The 21,330-nt window shown below is 40.5% G+C and overlaps 1 protein-coding gene across 1 annotated transcript in view; it reads left to right on the top strand.

Annotated features, from left to right (window-relative positions):
* The window catches only part of carmil2 (capping protein regulator and myosin 1 linker 2), a 100,046-nt gene that overhangs the window by 11,124 nt on the left and 67,592 nt on the right, over window positions 1–21,330 (top strand). Inside the window, exons 8-17 of the mRNA XM_063004099.1 lie at window positions 9,376–9,452; window positions 9,556–9,660; window positions 11,231–11,300; window positions 14,110–14,191; window positions 15,406–15,502; window positions 15,631–15,685; window positions 19,428–19,600; window positions 20,672–20,740; window positions 21,013–21,106; window positions 21,196–21,294. Coding sequence (XP_062860169.1) covers window positions 9,376–9,452; window positions 9,556–9,660; window positions 11,231–11,300; window positions 14,110–14,191; window positions 15,406–15,502; window positions 15,631–15,685; window positions 19,428–19,600; window positions 20,672–20,740; window positions 21,013–21,106; window positions 21,196–21,294 — 921 coding nt within the window. The remainder of the gene's footprint in view (window positions 1–9,375; window positions 9,453–9,555; window positions 9,661–11,230; window positions 11,301–14,109; window positions 14,192–15,405; window positions 15,503–15,630; window positions 15,686–19,427; window positions 19,601–20,671; window positions 20,741–21,012; window positions 21,107–21,195; window positions 21,295–21,330) is intronic.

Here is a 21,330-nt window from a genome sequence, read left to right as displayed (position 1 = left end):
GTGGTCGTTAAACGTGTTGGAAAACTGCCATGCGGCCCAGTTTTCGAAGGGAGGGGATCATGCTCTGCTTCAGAATGTCACAGTACATTCATGAATTCATGCTTCCCTCAATGAACCACAGCTCCCTAGTGCCGGCAGCACTCATGCAGCCCAAGACCATGATGCTACCACCACCATGCTTGAATGTAGGCAAGAGACAGTTGTCTTGGCACTACTCATCAGGGCGCTGCCACACATTCTGGACACCATCTGAGCCAAACAAGTTTATCTTGGTCTCGTCAGACCACAGGGCACTCCAGTAATCCATGTTCCTGAACTGCTTGTCTTCAGCAAACTGTTTGCTGGCTTTCTTGTGGGTCTGCTTCAGAAGAGGCTTCTTTCTGGGATGACGACCATGCAGACCGAGTTGATGCAGTGTGCGGCATATGGTCTGAGCACTGACAGGCTGACCTCCCACTTCTTTTACCTCTGCAGCAATGCTGGCAGCACTCATGTGTCTATTTTTTAAAGCCAACCTCTGGATATGACGCTGAACACGTGGACTCAACTTCTTTGGTCGACCCTGGCGAAGTCTGTTCCGAGTGGAACCTGTCCTGGAAAACCGCTGTATGACCCTGGCCACCGTGCTGTAGCTCAGTTTCAGGGTGTTAGCAATCTTCTTATAGCCCAGGCCATCTTTGTGGAGAGCAACAATTCTATTTCTCACATCCTCAGAGAGTTCTTTGCCATGAGGTGCCATGTTGAATATCCAGTGGCCAGTATGAGAGAATTGTACCCAAAACACCAAATTTAACAGCCCTGCTCCCCATTTACACCTGGGACCTTGACACATGACACCAGGGAGGGACAACGACACATTTATATACTCACTTATGTTGCTAGCTATTTAGACATTAATGGCTGTGTGTTGAGTTATTTTCAGAAGACAGTAAATCTATACTGTTATACAAGCTGTAAACTGACTACTCTAAGTTATATCCAAGTGTCATTTGTATAGTCCCAGCTAACAATTTTTGGTTCCCAGAACGTTCCGGGAACGTTAGTTTTTGGTTCCCAGAACGTTCTGGGAACGGATCGTTTTGGTTGCCCTTTGGTTCCCCAGGAAATTTTTCTTTATGGAAATAGAACGTTCCCGTTTGGTTGTGCATTATAGTTGTGGGATTATAGTTGTGCATTATAGTTGTGTGCATTATAGTTGTAATAAAATTATTGAAACCTTAAGGGAACCTTGTACTAACCTTTAAATTATTGAAAACTTTAGACAACCTTGCAATAACACTCCGGTAACACCGGCAGCCCGTGTCGGCTCTGACTCTTTTTGAATGACTGCCCAGAATCGGGCCAAATACACTGGCCCAAATCCGGATGCCAGATCTCCACCGACTCTCCCATAACTGGGCCGGAATAGCCCCCGAAACACTACGATACCATTTATTTACCGTTTTCTTCTCCTTTCACATCCTCATAGAAAAAATAGTGGATTTATGCTACAGATTAACTACAGATGCTACAGATTAACTACAGATTGTGCAGTAGAAAGTATTTTATTAAGATAATTGCAGCAAGTAGTATAATAATAATCAGAATATTATAAATAAGACCAATTACAAAAGTGAACCAAAATGACAGCTATATGAATACTATACATAGAAAATAACATATAATTGCATATAAGAATAATAATTATAAAAGTAAACTATATATATATACATATATATATATATATATATATATATATATATATACTGTATATACACAATATAAAGAAGTACTGTTTGTTTGTTTATTAGGATTTTAACCTCATGTTTTACACTTTGGTTACATTCATGACAGGAACGGTAGATTCATCAGTTCTCAAGGTTATATCAAACACAGTCATGAACAATTTAGTGTCTCCAATTCACCTCACTTGCATGTCTTTGGACTGTGGGAGGAAACCGGAGCACCCGGATGAAACCTATGCGGACATGGGGAGAACATGCAAACAACACAGAAATGACCCAGACCGCCCCACCTGGGGATCGAACCCAGAACCTTCTTGCTGGATCTTGTGACCTTGGCTGATGATCTACACCGGCTGTTAGATGCTGCAGAGTAGTTTTCATAGTTTTTACTCATGTATGAGAGGTGAATAAGCAAATGTGGCTCAGTGATGGTAGTGGACACTTGAATATCTACAAAAAATACAAGGGACAATCTTTGGGTTATAAAATTATATACGATCAGCCATAACATTAAAACCACCTCTTTGTATGTATACTCTTTTTCTATCAGCTCCACTAACCATATAGTTTACTAACCATTTACTGATTTTCCCTATGGGATTAATAAAGTTATCTATCTATAGGTGCACTTTGTAGCTCTACAGTTCCACTGTCGTCCATCAGTTACTCAGCATACTTTGTTAGCCCCTTTTGACCTTATTCTTCAATAGTCAGGACCTCCACATGACCACCTCAGAGCAGGTATTATTTAGGTGGTGGATCATTCTCAGCACTGCAGTGACACTGACGTGGTTGGTGGTGTGTTACTGTGTGTTGTGCTTATATGACTGGATCAGACACAGCATCGCTGCTGGTGTTTTCAAATACCGTGTCCACTCACTGTCCACTCTTAAATTATACACACCTGCTTTGTTGGTCCACCTTGTGGATGTAGTCAGAGATGGTAGGTCGTCTGTTGCTTATTATTGTATTACTATTATTGTTGTTGTTGTTCTTGTTGCTTATTGTAGCTTTTAAGTTTACGTTATCCACAGTATTCAATGAACTTTAATTATTTAGCAGCTGTTGTCTAATGCTAGAAACTGTTAGCCTTTTAGCTAACGTTACCTGAAGTGTTTCAGTTCAGACTACCAGTTAACCTGAAACTCACTAGATAACATTACCATAAACAGTTTTCATTTCCAAATTGTTCTCTATCTTAATCCAAAACTCATTAATATACTTTCTGCTTACATTTTACTAAGTAAAAAGTTGTTAAGATTAAATGTTTATTTACCTCACACGAACGAACGATTCCTCTTCTTCAACGGCTCGCGTCGCACTGTTGCTATGGTGACGCTCGTTCTGCCGCCGCTGAATCAGAGACTGGACGCTGGGCCACAGCCGGACAACCAGCGTCGGCGCGCACGCGTTTCTACGAGCACCAGCCAAACCCAGCTGTGGTAACAACTGGGCCGGATCTGGCTACATTGATTCTGGCCGATTCTGACACTCGGCCGACTGTGCCGATGGAAAAGTGGGAACTGGGCCAGATGATTGTGCTAGCTGGGTTAACTTAGAAACCTTCCGGGAACGTTACTGGAACGATACTTTATACACATAAGAAATAAAACCTTATACAAGCTTTACCTAACGTTCTCTGTTAGTTCTCATAAAACCATGAGAGAATGTTAGGTTTCATAGTTTTATAGTTGGTACTTGTAAATAAAGGTTGATCTACATGGACCGTCTCAAGCAAAAGGCTGTATTTTTGGTAAGTTCCTACCAAAAAACTTTAAAGATCATAAGAAAACCTTCCGGGAACGTTACTGGAACGTTACTTTAAACACATAAGAAAGAAAACCTTAAGGCAACTTTTAGATAACGTTCTCTGTTAGTTTTCATAAAACCATGAGAGAACGTTAGGTTTCATAGTTCCCGGAACGTTCCGGGAACAGCGCTAATTTTTTTAACGAAAATAGAACGTTACCATAACGTTATGGGATGGTTCCCTAAAAATAACCATAGGGGAACCAAAATCTAACGTTACGGGAACGTTCTGTGTTAGCTGGGGTGTTGTCCCATGAAAAGATATAATAAAATATTTGCAAAAATGTGAGGGGTGTACTCACTTTTGTGAGATACTATATATATACAGTGCTGGCCAAAAGTATTGGCACCCCTGCAATTCTGTCAGATAATACTCAATTTCTTCCAGAAAATGATTGCAATTACAAATGCTTTGATATTAAAATGTTCATTTAATTTGTCTTCAATGGAAAACCACAAAAAGAATTGTCAAAAAGCCAAATTGGATATAATTCCACACCAAACATAAAAAAGGGGGTGGACAAAAGTATTGGCACCCTTTGAAAAATCATGTGATGCTTCTCTAATTTGTGTAATTAACAGCACCTGTTACTTACCTGTGGCACATAACAGGTGGTGGCAATAACTAAATCACACTTGCAGCCAGTTAAAATGGATTAAAGTTGACTCAACCTCTGTCCTGTGTCCTTGTGTGTACCACATTGAGCATGGAGAAAAGAAAGAAGACCAAAGAACTGTCTGAGGACTTGAGAAGCAAAATTGTGAGGAAGCATGGGCAATCTCAAGGCTACAAGTCCATCTCCAAAGACCTGAATGTTCCTGTGTCTACCGTGCGCAGTGTCATCAAGAAGTTTAAAGCCCATGGCACTGTGGCTAACCTCCCTAGATGTGGACGGAAAAGAAAAATTGACGAGAGATTTCAACGAAAGATTGTGCGGATGGTGGATAAAGAACCTCGACTAACATCCAAACAAGTTCAAGCTGCCCTGCAGTCCGAGGGTACAACAGTGTCAACCCGTACTATCCGTCGGCGTCTGAATGAAAAGGGACTCTATGGTAGGATACCCAGGAAGACCCCACTTCTGACCCAGAGACATAAAAAAGCCAGGCTGGAGTTTGCCAAAACTTACCTGAGAAAGCCAAAAATGTTTTGGAAGAATGTTCTCTGGTCAGATGAGACAAAAGTAGAGCTTTTTGGGAAAAGGCATCAACATAGAGTTTACAGGAAAAAAAACGAGGCCTTCAAAGAAAAGAACACGGTCCCTACAGTCAAACATGGCGGAGGTTCCCTGATGTTTTGGGGTTGCTTTGCTGCCTCTGGCACTGGACTGCTTGACCGTGTGCATGGCATTATGAAGTCTGAAGACTACCAACAAATTTTGCAGCATAATGTAGGGCCCAGTGTGAGAAAGCTGGGTCTCCCTCAGAGGTCATGGGTCTTCCAGCAGGACAATGACCCAAAACACACTTCAAAAAGCACTAGAAAATGGTTTGAGAGAAAGCACTGGAGACTTCTAAAGTGGCCAGCAATGAGTCCAGACCTGAATCCCATAGAATACCTGTGGAGAGATCTCAAAATGGCAGTTTGGAGAAGGCACCCTTCAAATCTCAGGGACCTGGAGCAGTTTGCCAAAGAAGAATGGTCTAAAATTCCAGCAGGGCATTGTAAGACACTCATTGATGGTTACCGGAAGCGGTTGTTCGCAGTTATTTTGTCTAAAGGTTGTGCTACCAAGTATTAGGCTGAGGGTGCCAATACTTTTGTCCGGCCCATTTTTGGAGTTTTGTGTAAAATGATAATTGATTTGACTTTTTTTTCATTCTCTTTTGTGTTTTTTCATTGCAAGCAAAATAAATGAAGATATTAATACCAAAGCATTTGTGATATTTTACCTATTAATGGAAAACATGTTGTAATATCACAAAAACATTATGTGCATCCTATGCTTCATTTAGCTTGAAATTTGTCATGATGTTCCTAAATGAACAGTTTTTGCTGTGTCCGTTTTTTAAGTTGAGGGTGCCTTGGTTTCAAAATAATGGTTTCATTATAATGAACACTGTTTTTGTACTTTTTTGGTGATGTGAAATGTACCCCAAATTATAGAATGACCCATATATATTAGTGCTGTCAAAATTAACGCGTTAATTATTGCGATTAATTTGAAGTATTTACCGCGTTAAAAACAATTAACGCAATTAACGCGTGGGTGTTTACTTCGGACCATCGTGGCTAACGATGGATTAAAATTGTGTTTTAGACGGGAAGTTTTACTTTAAAAAGTTGGTACATTAACTATTTTCCCTTCTGCTCTTCCCTCGCTCTTCCGCCCTGTGTGTGTGTGTGTGTGCGCGCGCGCCTCTTTTCTCTGCGCGTGTATGAATGCGCGCGCTCTCTGTAAATGTAGCGTGCGCGCGCGACCTGTTCTCTCTCTCTCTCTCTCTCTCTCTCTCTCTCTCTGTGTGTGTGTGTGTTTAATCTTTCTTTACATGTATTTGTGTGTGTCTGTTCCTGCTATCTGTCTATTTATGGGATTCGAAAGTCTTCCACATTCCCCTGTGTAATCATCTTGCTCACTCTTCCCTAGATCATCTATGTGTTTGCAGGCATTTGTACATACAGACAGGAACGTAGTGAGTGTCTGTCTCTGTAACAATTTACTAACATGTTTAAAACATCCTGTGCTTTCTATGTCTGCTATTTAGTGGTGATGCCAGCTTTATGCCACTTGTTTATATGTAGCCCTCAAACGATGATCCAATCTATTTAGTGAGGTTCAAGCCTGTATAACGGTCTTCTTGCTGGGTTCTTCTTATACAGATACTGATAATGTGGAAGAGTCTATAGAACAATGTCTGGACCACCATAAAGCAGAGCCCAAAATGGAAATGGAGGGGTGTCCACTACAGTGGTGGTCAACAAGAGAAAGAGCAAAAGCAAGGCTGGCACCCATTGCACACAAATATCTGTCAACCCCTCCAACTACAGGAGAATCTGTGTTTAAAATTAATAGGATACAATTAAACAAAAGTATCTGAATATAGATATTATTCCATTGAGTTTATTTAACAATTACATCTACATTATTAAAAGCTTCAGTATTAAGGAAAAATGCAATTAATCGTGATTAATTACAGCAAATTGTGTGACTAATTAGTTAATTTTTTTTTAATCGATCAACAGCCCTAATATATATACAGTGTATCACAAAAGTGAGTACACCCCTCACATTTCTGCAGATATTTAAGTATATCTTTTCATGGGACAACACTGACAAAATGACACTTTGACACAATGAAAAGTAGTCTGTGTGCAGCTGATATAACAGTGTAAATTTATTCTTCCCTCAAAATAACTCAATATACAGCCATTAATGTCTAAACCACCGGCAACAAAAGTGAGTACACCCCTTAGTGAAAGTTCCTAAAGTGTCAATATTTTGTGTGGCCACCATTATTTCCCAGAACTGCCTTAACTCTCCTGGGCATGGAGTTTACCAGAGCTTCACAGGTTGCCACTGGAATGCTTTTCCACTCCTCCATGACGACATCACGGAGCTGGCGGATATTCGAGACTTTGCGCTCCTCCACCTTCCGCTTCAGGATGCCCCAAAGATGTTGTATTGGGTTTAGGTCTGGAGACATGCTTGGCCAGTCCATCACCTTTACCCTCAGCCTCTTTAATAAAGCAGTGGTCGTCTTAGAGGTGTGTTTGGGGTCATTATCATGCTGGAACACTGCCCTGCGACCCAGTTTCCGGAGGGAGGGGATCATGCTCTGCTTCAGTATTTCACAGTACATATTGGAGTTAATGTGTCCCTCAATGAAATGTAACTCCCCAACACCTGCTGCACTCATGCAGCCCCAGACCATGGCATTCCCACCACCATGCTTGACTGTAGGCATGACACACTTATCTTTGTACTCCTCACCTGATTGCCGCCACACATGCTTGAGACCATCTGAAGCAAACAAATTAATCTTGGTCTCATCAGACCATAGGACATGGTTCCAGTAATCCATGTCCTTTGTTGACATGTCTTCAGCAAACTGTTTGCGGGCTTTCTTGTGTAGAGACTTCAGAAGAGGCTTCCTTCTGGGGTGACAGCCATGCAGACCAATTTGATGTAGTGTGCGGCGTATGGTCTGAGCACTGACAGGCTGACCCCCCACCTTTTCAATCTCTGCAGCAATGCTGACAGCACTCCTGCGCCTATCTTTCAAAGACAGCAGTTGGATGTGACGCTGAGCACGTGCACTCAGCTTCTTTGGACGACCAACGCGAGGTCTGTTCTGAGTGGACCCTGCTCTTTTAAAACGCTGGATGATCTTGGCCACTGTGCTGCAGCTCAGTTTCAGGGTGTTGGCAATCTTCTTGTAGCCTTGGCCATCTTCATGTAGCGCAACAATTCGTCTTTTAAGATCCTCAGAGAGTTCTTTGCCATGAGGTGCCATGTTGGAACTTTCAGTGACCAGTATGAGAGAGTGTGAGAGCTGTACTACTAAATTGAACACACCTGCTTCCTATGCACACCTGAGACCTAGTAACACTAACAAATCACATGACATTTTGAAGGGAAAATGACAAGCAGTGCTCAATTTGGACATTTAGGGGTGTAGTCTCTTAGGGGTGTACTCACTTTTGTTGCCGGTGGTTTAGACATTAATGGCTGTATATTGAGTTATTTTGAGGGAAGAATAAATTTACACTGTTATATAAGCTGCACACAGACTACTTTTCATTGTGTCAAAGTGTCATTTTGTCAGTGTTGTCCCATGAAAAGATATACTTAAATATCTGCAGAAATGTGAGGGGTGTACTCACTTTTGTGATACACTGTATATATATATAATGTAACTATATAAAGTTCAATTTCTAACTAAATTTAACTGAATAGTCTGTGGAAAGTATACAGCGTGACCTAGATTATGTGGCAACATATTTGAATCCACCAATCAAGGCAGAAGAAATTAGCATAAAGACACGGTGGTGTGAAGACGGCTGCTAGAGTTGTCCAGTTACAGTAAAGTGATATTATTGTTAGTGGAATTAACAACAGCTCTCATGTGCAGCAAATAGACACATAAGCTCACAAATTGGGATAGACATAGAGTACTTAAAATCACCTCTTCTGAGTTGCAACACTTCACTAGTAAGAATCTGCTTCTGAAAACAGGATTTTTCATCGGAAGCTACCTGGCCTGACTTTCTGTGGCCATGCAGCCTCACACAAGTTGTGTTCAATGTTCAAATTCAAGTGTTAGCTGAATTGATGTAAAGCGTACTATCAGTGACAATCAGCTCATTGCAGTGTAATATTTGGCTCCTCCACCAGTTAGTCTAATGCCAAAATTTGAGTTTTGGTTATTGGTTATTTTTGTTTTAAAGAATGGAAATTGTACATAGCAAATAATAACTTTCAGGGGAAATGTGTAATTTTACATTTGTGGCAACAGTTATGGTGTGGTCCTTTCCTGTTTCAGCATATCTAGACTGATGTCTATAAAGAATGGTTTGTGTTGGTTTTGTGTTGAAAAATGTGTAAATTGTAAATTATGTTTGAAATACTGAATGAAAATCCATCAAGCACCTTGGGGAAGAATTGAAATGCTGACTGCCGACAGAGTTTACCCTCAGTATTTCTTGTTGCTACATGGAATTGAATATAATGCTGTAAAGCTATGAGAAAGTCTTCCCAAATGAGCAGAGGCCATTGCAGCTGCAAAGGGAGACAAACCATGACCATGGGTTTCGGCCATGTAGCATATCATCAAAGAACCTGGCCTCATTGGCCTGATACCCAGAACTATCTATTAATTGTTTTTTTCTTTTTCACTGTAGCTATTTGTGTCTCTGTCTGCTGCCTGCTACACCACACTAACCTACCTCAACCTCTCCAGAAACATCTTCTCACATCGGTAAGATTAGCAACAGTGATAAACACTAAAAATAGATTCATGATTATAAGCACATAAGTTTTTAATGTTATAATTACATGCTTACACAGTGCGTCTTTTGTAGGAAGGTACGAGAGGTGACACGCAGTGTGAAGGAATTCTTTACAAAGAGCTTGGGGCTTAAGTATGTTGGACTATCTGCCACTAGATTACTTCCAGAAGCTCTCAGGTACCAGTCATCTTAAGGCAACTATAACTGAGACAGAGGGCCATTTAACCCACTACATACTTTTAACAGTGGATATTCTTACTAAATAAACTTATCTCAGTTAACTCTGAGGTACAGTTCATATAATGCCATAGCAACCAAACCAAAGCAGGTTCCTTTGTTGTGTAGTAGGAGAATGACAAAAGCATGTTGGGAAATGGTATTTTTGGTATGGTATGGTATTTCTGCCTGGCAGAGGGGACAATGAGGCAAAGATGATTGATCTGTCAGTTCCAAAACTGAGGATCACCTGTACCTTGTTAAGCATTAATTTACTGTAGGGAGAATGTCTGTATATCACAAATGCTGGTTGAAGGCACCTGCAAAGAGGTGGGAGGCAATGGAGATCAGTGTGTGACTCTCCATACACAATACTGATCCTTTTGTAAACATGTCTTGGGCAAACGATTAAAAGGTAAAAGGTTGGTTACTATGAGTGGTTGGATGCCCTCCTTCGTCAGGGTACAGGTCTGCTGCAAAGGAAATTACTGGGCAGTTGGATAAGAATTTATAGCGTCGTAATCACTGATGGTCTGTAACGCGTTACTTAGTAACTTAGTATTTCTGCACGCAGGAGCAGCGCACCTCAGATGAGTAGTTTTCCACCAAAACAGTGCAGTAATACACTCAACATAAATGTCAACCACCAACACCATTAGTATTCGTGGCACGCTACGAGTAAAAGCGCCAGCTGGCTCTGCGCATTCCAGTGTTGCCAGATTGGGCGATTATCCGCCAAATTGGGCGGATTTTGTTGGAAAACAATTTAATAGCAGGTAAATACCACTTCTATTTAAAAGAAAATCTTCCGTTTTAAGAAGCTCCAGCATTGTAGAAGGCTATTAAAAGTAAAGTAAATTTTCAATGCTGATTTAGCGTAATAGTGTTGGTCAGTCTGTATAATATTCTTGAAAGAAAATTAAAATTTGTTTTCCATGCATTCACACTAGCATGTTCTGGGATTCAATTGAGTCTCATCAGTACACACAAGTTGGCAGCCAAATGATAAAGTATTGCAAAGGAATATCTTTGAAATATTCCGCATTATATAACTAATAAAGTAACTTGTAATCTAACTTAGTTACTTTTAAAATCAAGTAATCCATAAAGTAACTAAGTTACTTTTTAAAGGAGTAATCAGTAATCAGTAATCAGATTACTTTTTCAAGGTAACTATGCCATCACTGGTCGTAATTCATAAGATCATACAGTATTTATAGACCATTTTTTTATTTCATTCTCCTCCGCTTTATACTGTTCAGGGCTAGACTGCTGCCTAATCACATTTAATTTTAAAAGGTAACTGACTCTGTTGACTGGCTGCATCATATTTAGCAGCAATGAGTGCAAGTAAACAGTTTTTTTATGATTTATTGGATATTTACATCACCCAGGAGGAATTTTAGCATACAATTCAAAAGTTGTATAATATATGTATTGGCTGTACTGGATGTAGATATGCTGGTTATATTGGCTTTTTGTGTAATTTTTTGGTGAATAAATTGTGTATATATTTATTGTGTTATATTAGGTTACTACTTCAGGGTTTGGCCTCCAACACCCATCTGTCCAATCTGGAATTGGATATAAGCAGCTGTGAGGTAACACACAACAAATATATATATACACAGTGCCATCAGAAAGTATTCACACCCCTTTACTTTTTCCACATTTTGTTACGTTACAGACATATTCGAAATCTGATTTGAGTATAGTTTTCTTTTAGAAAATCTACACAAAGTAGCCCATAATGACAAAGTGAAAACATGTTTTCAGACATTTTTGTAAATCTTTTAAAAATGTAAACATTTAAACATAATAGGTACATAAGTATTCACACCCTTTGCTATGACGCTCAAAATTGAGCTCAGGTGCATCCAGTTTACACTGATCATCCTTGAGATGCTTCTACAACTTGATTGGAGACCACCTGTGGTAAATTCAGTTGATTGAACATAATTTGGAATGGCACACACTTGTCTATAAAAGGTCTGACAGTTGACAGTGCATATCAGAGCAGAAACCAAGCAATGAAGTCAAAGGAATTGTCTTTAGACCTCCGAGACCGGATTGTGTCAAGGCACAAATCTGGGGAAGGATACAAAAAAATTTCGGCAATGAAGGTCCCGAAAAGCACTGTGGTTTCCATTATTCGGAAATGGAAGAAGTTTGGAACCACCAGAACCCTCCCTAGATCTGGCCGCCTGACCAAACTGAGTAATCGGGGAAGAAGGGCCTTAGTCAGAGAGGTGACCAAGAACCCAATGGTCACTAAGGCAGAGCTCCAGTGTTCCCTTGTGGAGATAGGACAACCATCCAGTAGGTCAACCATTGCTAACACACTCCACCAATCAGGCCTTTATGGTAGAGTGGCCAGATGGAAGCCACTCCTCAAAATCAAAATTCTCTGGTCTGATGAAACCAAAATAGAACTTTTTGGCCTGAACTACAAGCGTCATGTCTGGAGAAAAACAGGCAGTGCTCATCGCCTGGCTAACACCATCCCTACTGTCAAGCATGGTGGTGACAGCATCATGCTGTGGGGATGTTTTTCTGCGGCAGGAACTGGACAAAAATGTCTAAAAACATGTTTTCACTTTGTCATTATGGGCTATTTCATGTAGATTTTAAAAAAGAAAACTATACTCAAATCGGTTTGCAAATATGTCTGTAACCTAACAAAATGTGGAAAAAGTGAAGGGGTGTGAATACTTTCTGATGGCACTGTATCATTTCATATATATATATATATACAGTGTATCACAAAAGTGAGTACACCCCTCACATTTCTGCAAATATTTCATTATATCTTTTCATGGGACAACACTATAGAAATAAAACTTGGATATAACTTAGAGTAGTCAGTGTACAGCTTGTATAGCAGAGTAGATTTACTGTCTTCTGAAAATAACTCAACACACAGCCATTAATGTCTAAATAGCTGGCAACATAAGTGAGTACACCCCACAGTGAACATGTCCAAATTGTGCCCAAATGTGTCGTTGTCCCTCCCTGGTGTCATGTGTCAAGGTCCCAGGTGTAAATGGGGAGCAGGGCTGTTAAATTTGGTGTTTTGGGTACAATTCTCTCATACTGGCCACTGGATATTCAACATGGCACCTCATGGCAAAGAACTCTGTGAGGATGTGAGAAATAGAATTGTTGCTCTCCACAAAGATGGCCTGGGCTATAAGAAGATTGCTAACACCCTGAAACTGAGCTACAGCATGGTGGCCAAGGTCATACAGCGGTTTTCCAGGACAGGTTCCACTCGGAACAGGCTTCGCCAGGGTCGACCAAAGAAGTTGAGTCCACGTGTTCGGCGTCATATCCAGAGATTGGCTTTAAAAAATAGACACATGAGTGCTGCCAGCATTGCTGCAGAGGTTGAAGACGTGGGAGGTCAGCCTGTCAGTGCTCAGACCATACGCAGCACACTGCATCAACTCGGTCTGCATGGTCGTCATCCCAGAAGGAAGCTGACGCACAAGAAAGCCCACAAACAGTTTGCTGAAGACAAGCAGTCCAAGAACATGGATTACTGGAATGCCCTGTGGTCTGACGAGACCAAGATAAACTTGTTTGGCTCAGATGGTGTCCAGCATGTGTGGCGGCGCCCTGGTGAGAAGTACCAAGACAACTGTATCTTGCCTACAGTCAAGCATGGTGGTGGTAGCATCATGGTCTTGGGCTGCATGAGTGTTGCTGGCACTGGGGAGCTGCAGTTCATTGAGGGAAACATGAATTCCAACATGTACTGTGACATTCTGAAACAGAGCATGATCCCCTCCCTTCGAAAACTGGGCCTCATGGCAGTTTTCCAACAGGATAACGACCCCAAACACAACTTCCAAGATGGCAACTGCCTTGCTGAGGAAGCTGAAGGTAAAGGTGATGGACTAAACCCAATTGAGCACCTGTGGCGCATCCTCAAGTGGAAGGTGGAGGAGTTCAAGGTGTCTAACATCCACCAGCTCCGTGATGTCATCATGGAGGAGTGGAAGAGGATTCCAGTAGCAACCTGTGCAGCTCTGGTGAATTCCATGCCCAGGAGGGTTAAGGCAGTGCTGGATAATAATGGTGGTCACACAAAATATTGACACTTTGGGCACAATTTGGACATGTTCACTGTGGGGTGTACTCACTTATGTTGCAGCTATTTAGACATTAATGGCTGTGTGTTGAGTTATTTTCAGAAGACAGTAAATCTACACTGCTATACAAGTTGTACACTGACTACTCTAAGTTATATCCAAGTTTTATTTCTATAGTGTTGTCCCATGAAAAGATATAATGAAATATTTGCAGAAATGTGAGGGGTGTACTCACTTTTGTGATACACTGTATATATATACGGTATATATATATATTGTCCTGTTCATTTGCTTTTGTTTGTGTGTGCTTGTGTAGCTGAGGTCAAGCGGGGCACAGGTCATTCAGGAGCACATCTTTGAGACCAAAGCCATTAGCAGCCTGGATCTTTCAGACAATGGTATAGCTACTCTTTAATACCATACTCTCACATTCTCTAGTTGTATTCTTGACATCTTATTTTATCTAAAATATTTCATTGCTTTTGCAACATCCATTGCTAACAGGTACATCAAATAAGGTACCTAGCTATGCAAACTCTGTGCATTTATAGCCACTAATAGATCACAACCCAAGTAATTAGCCAATTAAATTATATAAGTTAATGTATCATTGTGGGACTTTCATAGGACTCAGCAATCTTTGTCAATTATAAGTGCTTTTATTGTAAGTGAAAATGGCCAACAGTTCATCTGGTGTGGACTGAACAGTTTACAGAGTAAACAATGGTCTGTCCTTGCTTGCCTAAAACACTGCATTGCTTGATATCCTCTGTGCCAAAATGTCTTTTAAATGTCATGAAAAGGAATGGCAATATTACAAAGTGGTAAATGCTTTTTTGTCCTAACTTCATTAGGAATATGTTGCAGTTCTGAAATGCAACAATGGGTGTATATTAACAAATAAAATGAAGTTGACCACACAAAACATGAAATGTCTTGGGTTTATGCAGTGTGCAACAAAGTAAATGTAAGAAACACTGTGTTTTTATTTGCATTTTGCATGCTGTCCCAACGTTGCCCCAATTGGTGGTTGTATGTATGGCATCAATCTCTTTGACAAGGTTGTAAAGAAAACCAGTCACTATATGTTGAGAGGAAATTAGTTTGCATGACTAGATGTAATTCATGAGCCATCAACAAAACAGAATCGCCATGTATTACAGGCTGCTGAAACATATAACACTGTCCACACTCTTTATATTGCCATGCAAAAACATCCCCTACATCTGCCTTTTGTCCATGTGATCGGCAACAAACTTCATTTGAGTAGGAAGGTGGCTATTTTGAGCAGGAGCATCTTTTTTGCACAGCAGCCTGTATTCTGATGGTCTCATTCGTTCAGTGTTACTGGAGCATTTTTTCCTCCTTCATCTTCGTGTTCTACAACAAAGTGAAAAGGGCAGGAATGCTTGCTCTTTGGTATTATTTAAAACTGCATAAACCTATTAAAAAAACAAAAACATTCAAAAATGGATCATGAATTCAGAGTTTAGGTATTGCCAGACTGTTATGTTGAAATGGGGCATGACCATTTTTAAGGGAGGTAAAACCTACATCAAAATGCTCCCTGTACCACTCGCTTAACAATATCAGCTTTTTGTTTGGCACGCAGGATTTGAAAATGACATGGTAACTCTAGTGCTCTCTATTGGACGTAGTCACTCAATACGACACTTGGCCCTTGGACGCAACTTTGCCATGAAGTCTAGGTGAGGTTTTTTTTCCTGTTCATCAATCTATTTAGCCATCCAAATATCTGTAAATTTTTTTTAATGTATCTGTTTTTTCCTATTGCCCATTAGTCATACAATTTTCCGCTTTTGGTTTTCATTCTCAGAGCTCTGACAGATGTTTTGCACCGAATTGTACAGCTTATTCAAGAAGAGGAGTGTGTGAGTAATGGATCTTTTTATTACAAGAAATTTTTCAACACTTCCCACACACACACACACATGCAGCCATTATGATCAGTAGTATCATGCTAGTCACATAGAAGGAGATTCAAATAATCTCATCCTGCAGCATGTGTGAAAGCTCCCTGCTGGTTTTATTATTATAACAAAAGCTGATCTCTTGCTCCCTGCTTATGCTGTATAATCAGATCATGTGCACAGCATTTACATAGTAATGTAATTTGAATGTTTATGTCGGTGATTTTGTATGTACAGTGTATCACAAAAGTGAGTACACCCCTCACATTTCTGCAAATATTTTATTATATCTTTTCATGGGACAACACTATAGACATGAAACTTGGATATAACTTAGAGTAGTCAGTGTACAGCTTGTATAGCAGTGTAGATTTACTGTCTTCTGAAAATAACTCAACACACAGCCATTAATGTCTAAATAGCTGGCAACATAAGTGAGCACACCCCACAGTGAACATGTCCAAATTGTGCCCAAATGTGTCGTTGTCCCTCCCTGGTGTCATGTGTCAAGGTCCCAGGTGTAAATGGGGAGCAGGGCTGTTAAATTTGGTGTTTTGGGTACAATTCTCTCATACTGGCCACTGGATATTCAACATGGCACCTCATGGCAAAGAACTCTCTGAGGATGTGAGAAATAGAATTGTTGCTCTCCACAAAGATGGCCTGGGCTATAAGAAGATTGCTAACACCCTGAAACTGAGCTACAGCACGGTGGCCAAGGTCATACAGCGGTTTTCCAGGACAGGTTCCACTCGGAACAGGCTTCGCCAGGGTCGACCAAAGAAGTTGAGTCCACGTGTTCGGCGTCATATCCAGAGGTTGGCTTTAAAAAATAGACACATGAGTGCTGCCAGCATTGCTGCAGAGGTTGAAGACGTGGGAGGTCAGCCTGTCAGTGCTCAGACCATACGCCGCACACTGCATCAACTCGGTCTGCATGGTCGTCATCCCAGATGGAAGCTGACGCACAAGAAAGCCCGCAAACAGTTTGCTGAAGACAAGCAGTCCAAGAACATGGATTACTGGAATGCCCTGTGGTCTGACGAGACCAAGATAAACTTGTTTGGCTCAGATGGCGTCCAGCATGTGTGGCGGCGCCCTGGTGAGAAGTACCAAGACAACTGTATCTTGCCTACAGTCAAGCATGGTGGTGGTAGCATCATGGTCTTGGGCTGCATGAGTGTTGCTGGCACTGGGGAGCTGCAGTTTATTGAGGGAAACATGAATTCCAACATGTACTGTGACATTCTGAAACAGAGCATGATCCCCTCCCTTCGAAAACTGGGCCTCATGGCAGTGGAAGGTGGAGGAGTTCAAGGTGTCTAACATCCACCAGCTCCGTGATGTCATCATGGAGGAGTGGAAGAGGATTCCAGTAGCAACCTGTGCAGCTCTGGTGAATTCCATGCCCAGGAGGGTTAAGGCAGTGCTGGATAATAATGGTGGTCACACAAAATATTGACACTTTGGGCACAATTTGGACATGTTCACTGTTGGGTGTACTCACTTATGTTGCCAGCCATTTAGACATTAATGGCTATGTGTTGAGTTATTTTCAGAAGACAGTAAATCTACACTGCTATACAAGTTGTACACTGACTACTCTAACTTATATCCAAGTTTTATTTCTATAGTGTTGTCCCATGAAAAGATATAATAAAATATTTGCAGAAATGTGATGGGTGTACTCACTTTTGTGATACACTGTATGTGTAACCCAGGAATGGCTTTAAATAGTCCTCAGGGATGCCCAGTCCTCCTCACTGCAGCTAGGCTGGAGATTTAATTACCCACGGTCCCACTCTTCAGGGGCCCACCAGCTTTGTTAATTACTCAGATCCAGCTTGGAGGCAGTTATCATTAAACCTGACTGAGCTACAGCTTCAGGTTTCTTTCTCTGAAAGAAAGAAACCTGTTTTCTTTCTCTGACTTTCTCAAGTTCATCCACAGTATTATTATAAGTAGGGCCCTACTAAATTCAAAGGAAAATGTGCTTAATTTCATGGACCTGTTTTTTTTTTTTTAAATCACAGATTTCATGGAATTTTAAACAAAAGTGCCATATTTCACGGCAGTCATTAAATAATGCTCATAAATTGAATGATAAAATCAATGGAAGCTACAATACACAGCACAGCTTAACGGATATGTAAATACTTGTCCGTGTTTTGACACACACCTAATTGTCGAACCAATTGCTAATGTAAAGTTTATAAAGAAATAAATAAACTGTACAAACGATCGGGAGCATAATACTTTACTGACTTGTTGTTTTTTAGCTCAGAAAAATGATCATGTGTGTATAGATGTGCACTTTTTTCCTGACTATGGAATCCCCAAAGGGACTAAATGCACCCAATACGTAAACACACACATAAAACACTGTCAGCACACTACACCACAGAATTTTTTTAATATGGCTACATTGGACAGATTTCAAGCATAAACTTCGCATTTAAGGTCTTGCCACAGCATCTTGGTGGCATTCAAATTAGGGCTTTAACTCTCCAAGCTACTCCAAAATCTTAATTTTGTTAAATTTAAGTTATTCTGGCTGCTCAGGTGGCTCAGCGGTAAAAACACACACTGGAAACAGAGCTGGGATCTTGAATACATTGTATTGATACTCAGCTCTGCCTGCTTGGCTGAGCAGCCACATGAACAACGATTGGCCTGTTGTTCAGATATGGGTTTGATTAAGCCGGATAGGGTCTCTCTCTCATAACTAATGCAATTACGACCTCTGCTGGCTGATTGATGGCGCCTCAAAGTGTAGGTGATAAGATGCATACGGCATGGTGCCCACATGTCGGAGGGGGCGTGGGTTAGCTTTGTTCTCCTCAATCAGAGCAGGGATCGGGATTGGTGGAGAGGAAGCATGACTCAGTCGGGCAACTGGATGCGCTAAAAGGGAGAAAAGGGGAGAAAATGCAAAAAAAAAAGGTTATTCAGAGGTGGACTAAGGTCTTCATCAAAATTAATTTGCAGGATGCTAAACCAAGGTAGAACAATATTGTGGTAAAAAAGCCACAAACAAAAGCTGTAATGAGAAAATAAAAGCAGTGGCCAAAATAACATAAATAACCAAAGTGACTAATGAAAGACACCAAAACATCTGCAGCCTGCAATGGAGAAAATGGATAGAAAAGAGATAATGCAGAAATAAAAACTGTTGTCACAATATGGCAAGCTGCTCAGAGTGTACGAGCGGCACCCCACCATGCTATTGATGCAGTCTACGCTTACCATAGGACCATATGTGGGACCAGTGCACCAAAAGTGTCACAACGCTGGCTGAGTTTCCAGAGCTAAAGTTTGAGACTGGCATCATGGTTTCAAGAGAAAGGCAGGTTTCTTAACAGAGCAGGCAGCAAATCTGTGAGGAAGAAACCATGATAAATTAAATCCTGATACATCTATTATCTGTGCCACTGCGCTAGTACTGTAGACTATATATGACAGGCAGAAGAACTTAATTACGTAACCGATCTCCTAGCTGATCTTAATGGCAGGTTTGCCTGTTACAAGTATAGGGCACTGGTTGTAAATTGTCATTTTGTTGTCAATTTCAGAAAAAAAGTTAGTGATCTGATAATTTTTTTTAGTTAACGTCAAGAACTTTATTAACTAGTTTGTGTTTGTTTCTGGCTTAAACAACAATTACTAGCTTACATTAATAGCATAAACTAATTTCTTTCTCCAGCCTTTAGAGTCTTTATCTGTGTGTGACTCCAAGTTGAAGACAGGTACCACCATCCTTATCAATAGCCTTGGCAGCAACTCCAGCCTCTCAAAGATCGACATCAGTGGAAACTGTATTGGAGACACTGGTGCCAAGATGCTAGCTAAGGCGCTCATGATCAACACCAAACTCAAGTACCTTTTTCCATAGCATGCACACTCAAGCCATACTGGCTTTCATATCATAGAATATTGTAGTATAACAAACACTGTATAATGATACCCAAACATTACATTAATTGTGGTTTTGTAAACATCTAATTTGAAAAACAACAACAGTTGTTTTACTTTTGCCTCTATAACAGCATCCGCTTCTGTGAAGGCAATTTACTACTCTTTACAACTACTTGCTTGATTTCACTTCTATTTAACTAGAAGAAATATAGTGAAGTCAGGCACTGATATTTGATAATAAAGACTGACTCATCATATTTTTTAAAGGGTCTTACTTTGTACATGCAGAGATTGTTATGCTAAAAATGTTGGCCACTGTTGCCTAAAATTTAAAAAAATATATATTTTTAAATATAATAATTATATATGTATTTTAAATATATGCTGTGGCCTTGAGGAACTAAACAGCCACCCCAAACCATTAGAGCTCCATATTATATGCCTATGTCACAAAATTTTACATTAAACAATATAGTTGCCATCTGTAGTGTTCTCCTGACGTTCAGTAAACCCAGATTTATTCATCCCATTGCCACATAGTAAAGTGTAACACTTCAGAAAAAGCATTTGCAGTGTGCTCAGCACCTTTTAGTTACCAGCTAGCTTTGAGCATGGTAAAACTAGGTTTGTGTGTGGCTGCTTAGCCACGGAAACTCAATTGATTAAGCTCCTTACCAAAAGTACTGGTGCTGATGTTGCTTATAGGGAATGGGGGATTTTACAGCATGCTTTAGTTCCTGGGCAGTCCTCTTTTGTATGCCTTGAGACACCTGCAGTTGAATAGAACAGCTCTAGCAAGGCAGATGTTCCATTCTATGACAATGCCTCGTTAATAAGCAGTCCACTGCCAGTGTTTGTTTATGAAAAGTGTATGGCGGTATGCTTATTTTTGCTTCTGTTAGCAGGGGGTGTGGATGAAATAGACAAGCTCACAAAATTGAATGGGTGTCCACATGGTTTTTGGCATGTAGTGTAGATGACAAAGACATACGTACAGTACTAGTTACTTGTTATTATTTTTGTCTTAAACAGAGTACTGATCTGGGACAAAAATAATGTGACTGCTACAGGGTTTATGGATGTGGCCAATGCTTTGGAGAGGTATGCCAGTTAAATTCCAGGTTCTTAATCTTATCCACAGAGATTCATAAAGGTTGTATCATTTAATACAAGTTATGCAGATGTTTTACCTGATATTGTTAGTAGTTAATAGACCAACACCAGCTAATTAAACAAAGGATAGCTACATAACCCTTTGTTAATAAAATTGAGTACCACTATTCTAAAAGATAGTGGCTTAATTTCTGTTTAAAGTCTGCAAAGTTACTATTTTATTTTATTTCTGTTTGAAATGTGCTGTGTATGTTTTCAAGGAACTTAACACTAGAGCAAATGTCCATACCGATGAGTGACATGGCTCAGTCTTACCGCACTAACCCAGAGAAGACTGAGGAGGCAATGCAGAAGGTTAGCACAGGAATGTCACTTACAGTATACTTTTACCAAACTGCAAACTATGAAGAACTATAATAACCTCATGATGTGCGTGTATGCAGATTCAGGCATGCCTACGGAGGAACTGTCAAAAGTTGTGCACTACACCAGATCAGATGCTGAGTCTGCAGCAGGGTCTGAAGACTAACCGATCAGAACAGGTTTACACAGATCTATCAAATATTTATCATCTAGAC

Source organism: Trichomycterus rosablanca, chromosome 11 (genome assembly GCF_030014385.1).
Source record: "Trichomycterus rosablanca isolate fTriRos1 chromosome 11, fTriRos1.hap1, whole genome shotgun sequence".
Taxonomy (NCBI): domain Eukaryota; kingdom Metazoa; phylum Chordata; class Actinopteri; order Siluriformes; family Trichomycteridae; genus Trichomycterus; species Trichomycterus rosablanca.
Note: the sequence above shows the minus strand (reverse complement) of the source record. Positions and strands in the feature narration are given on the sequence as shown.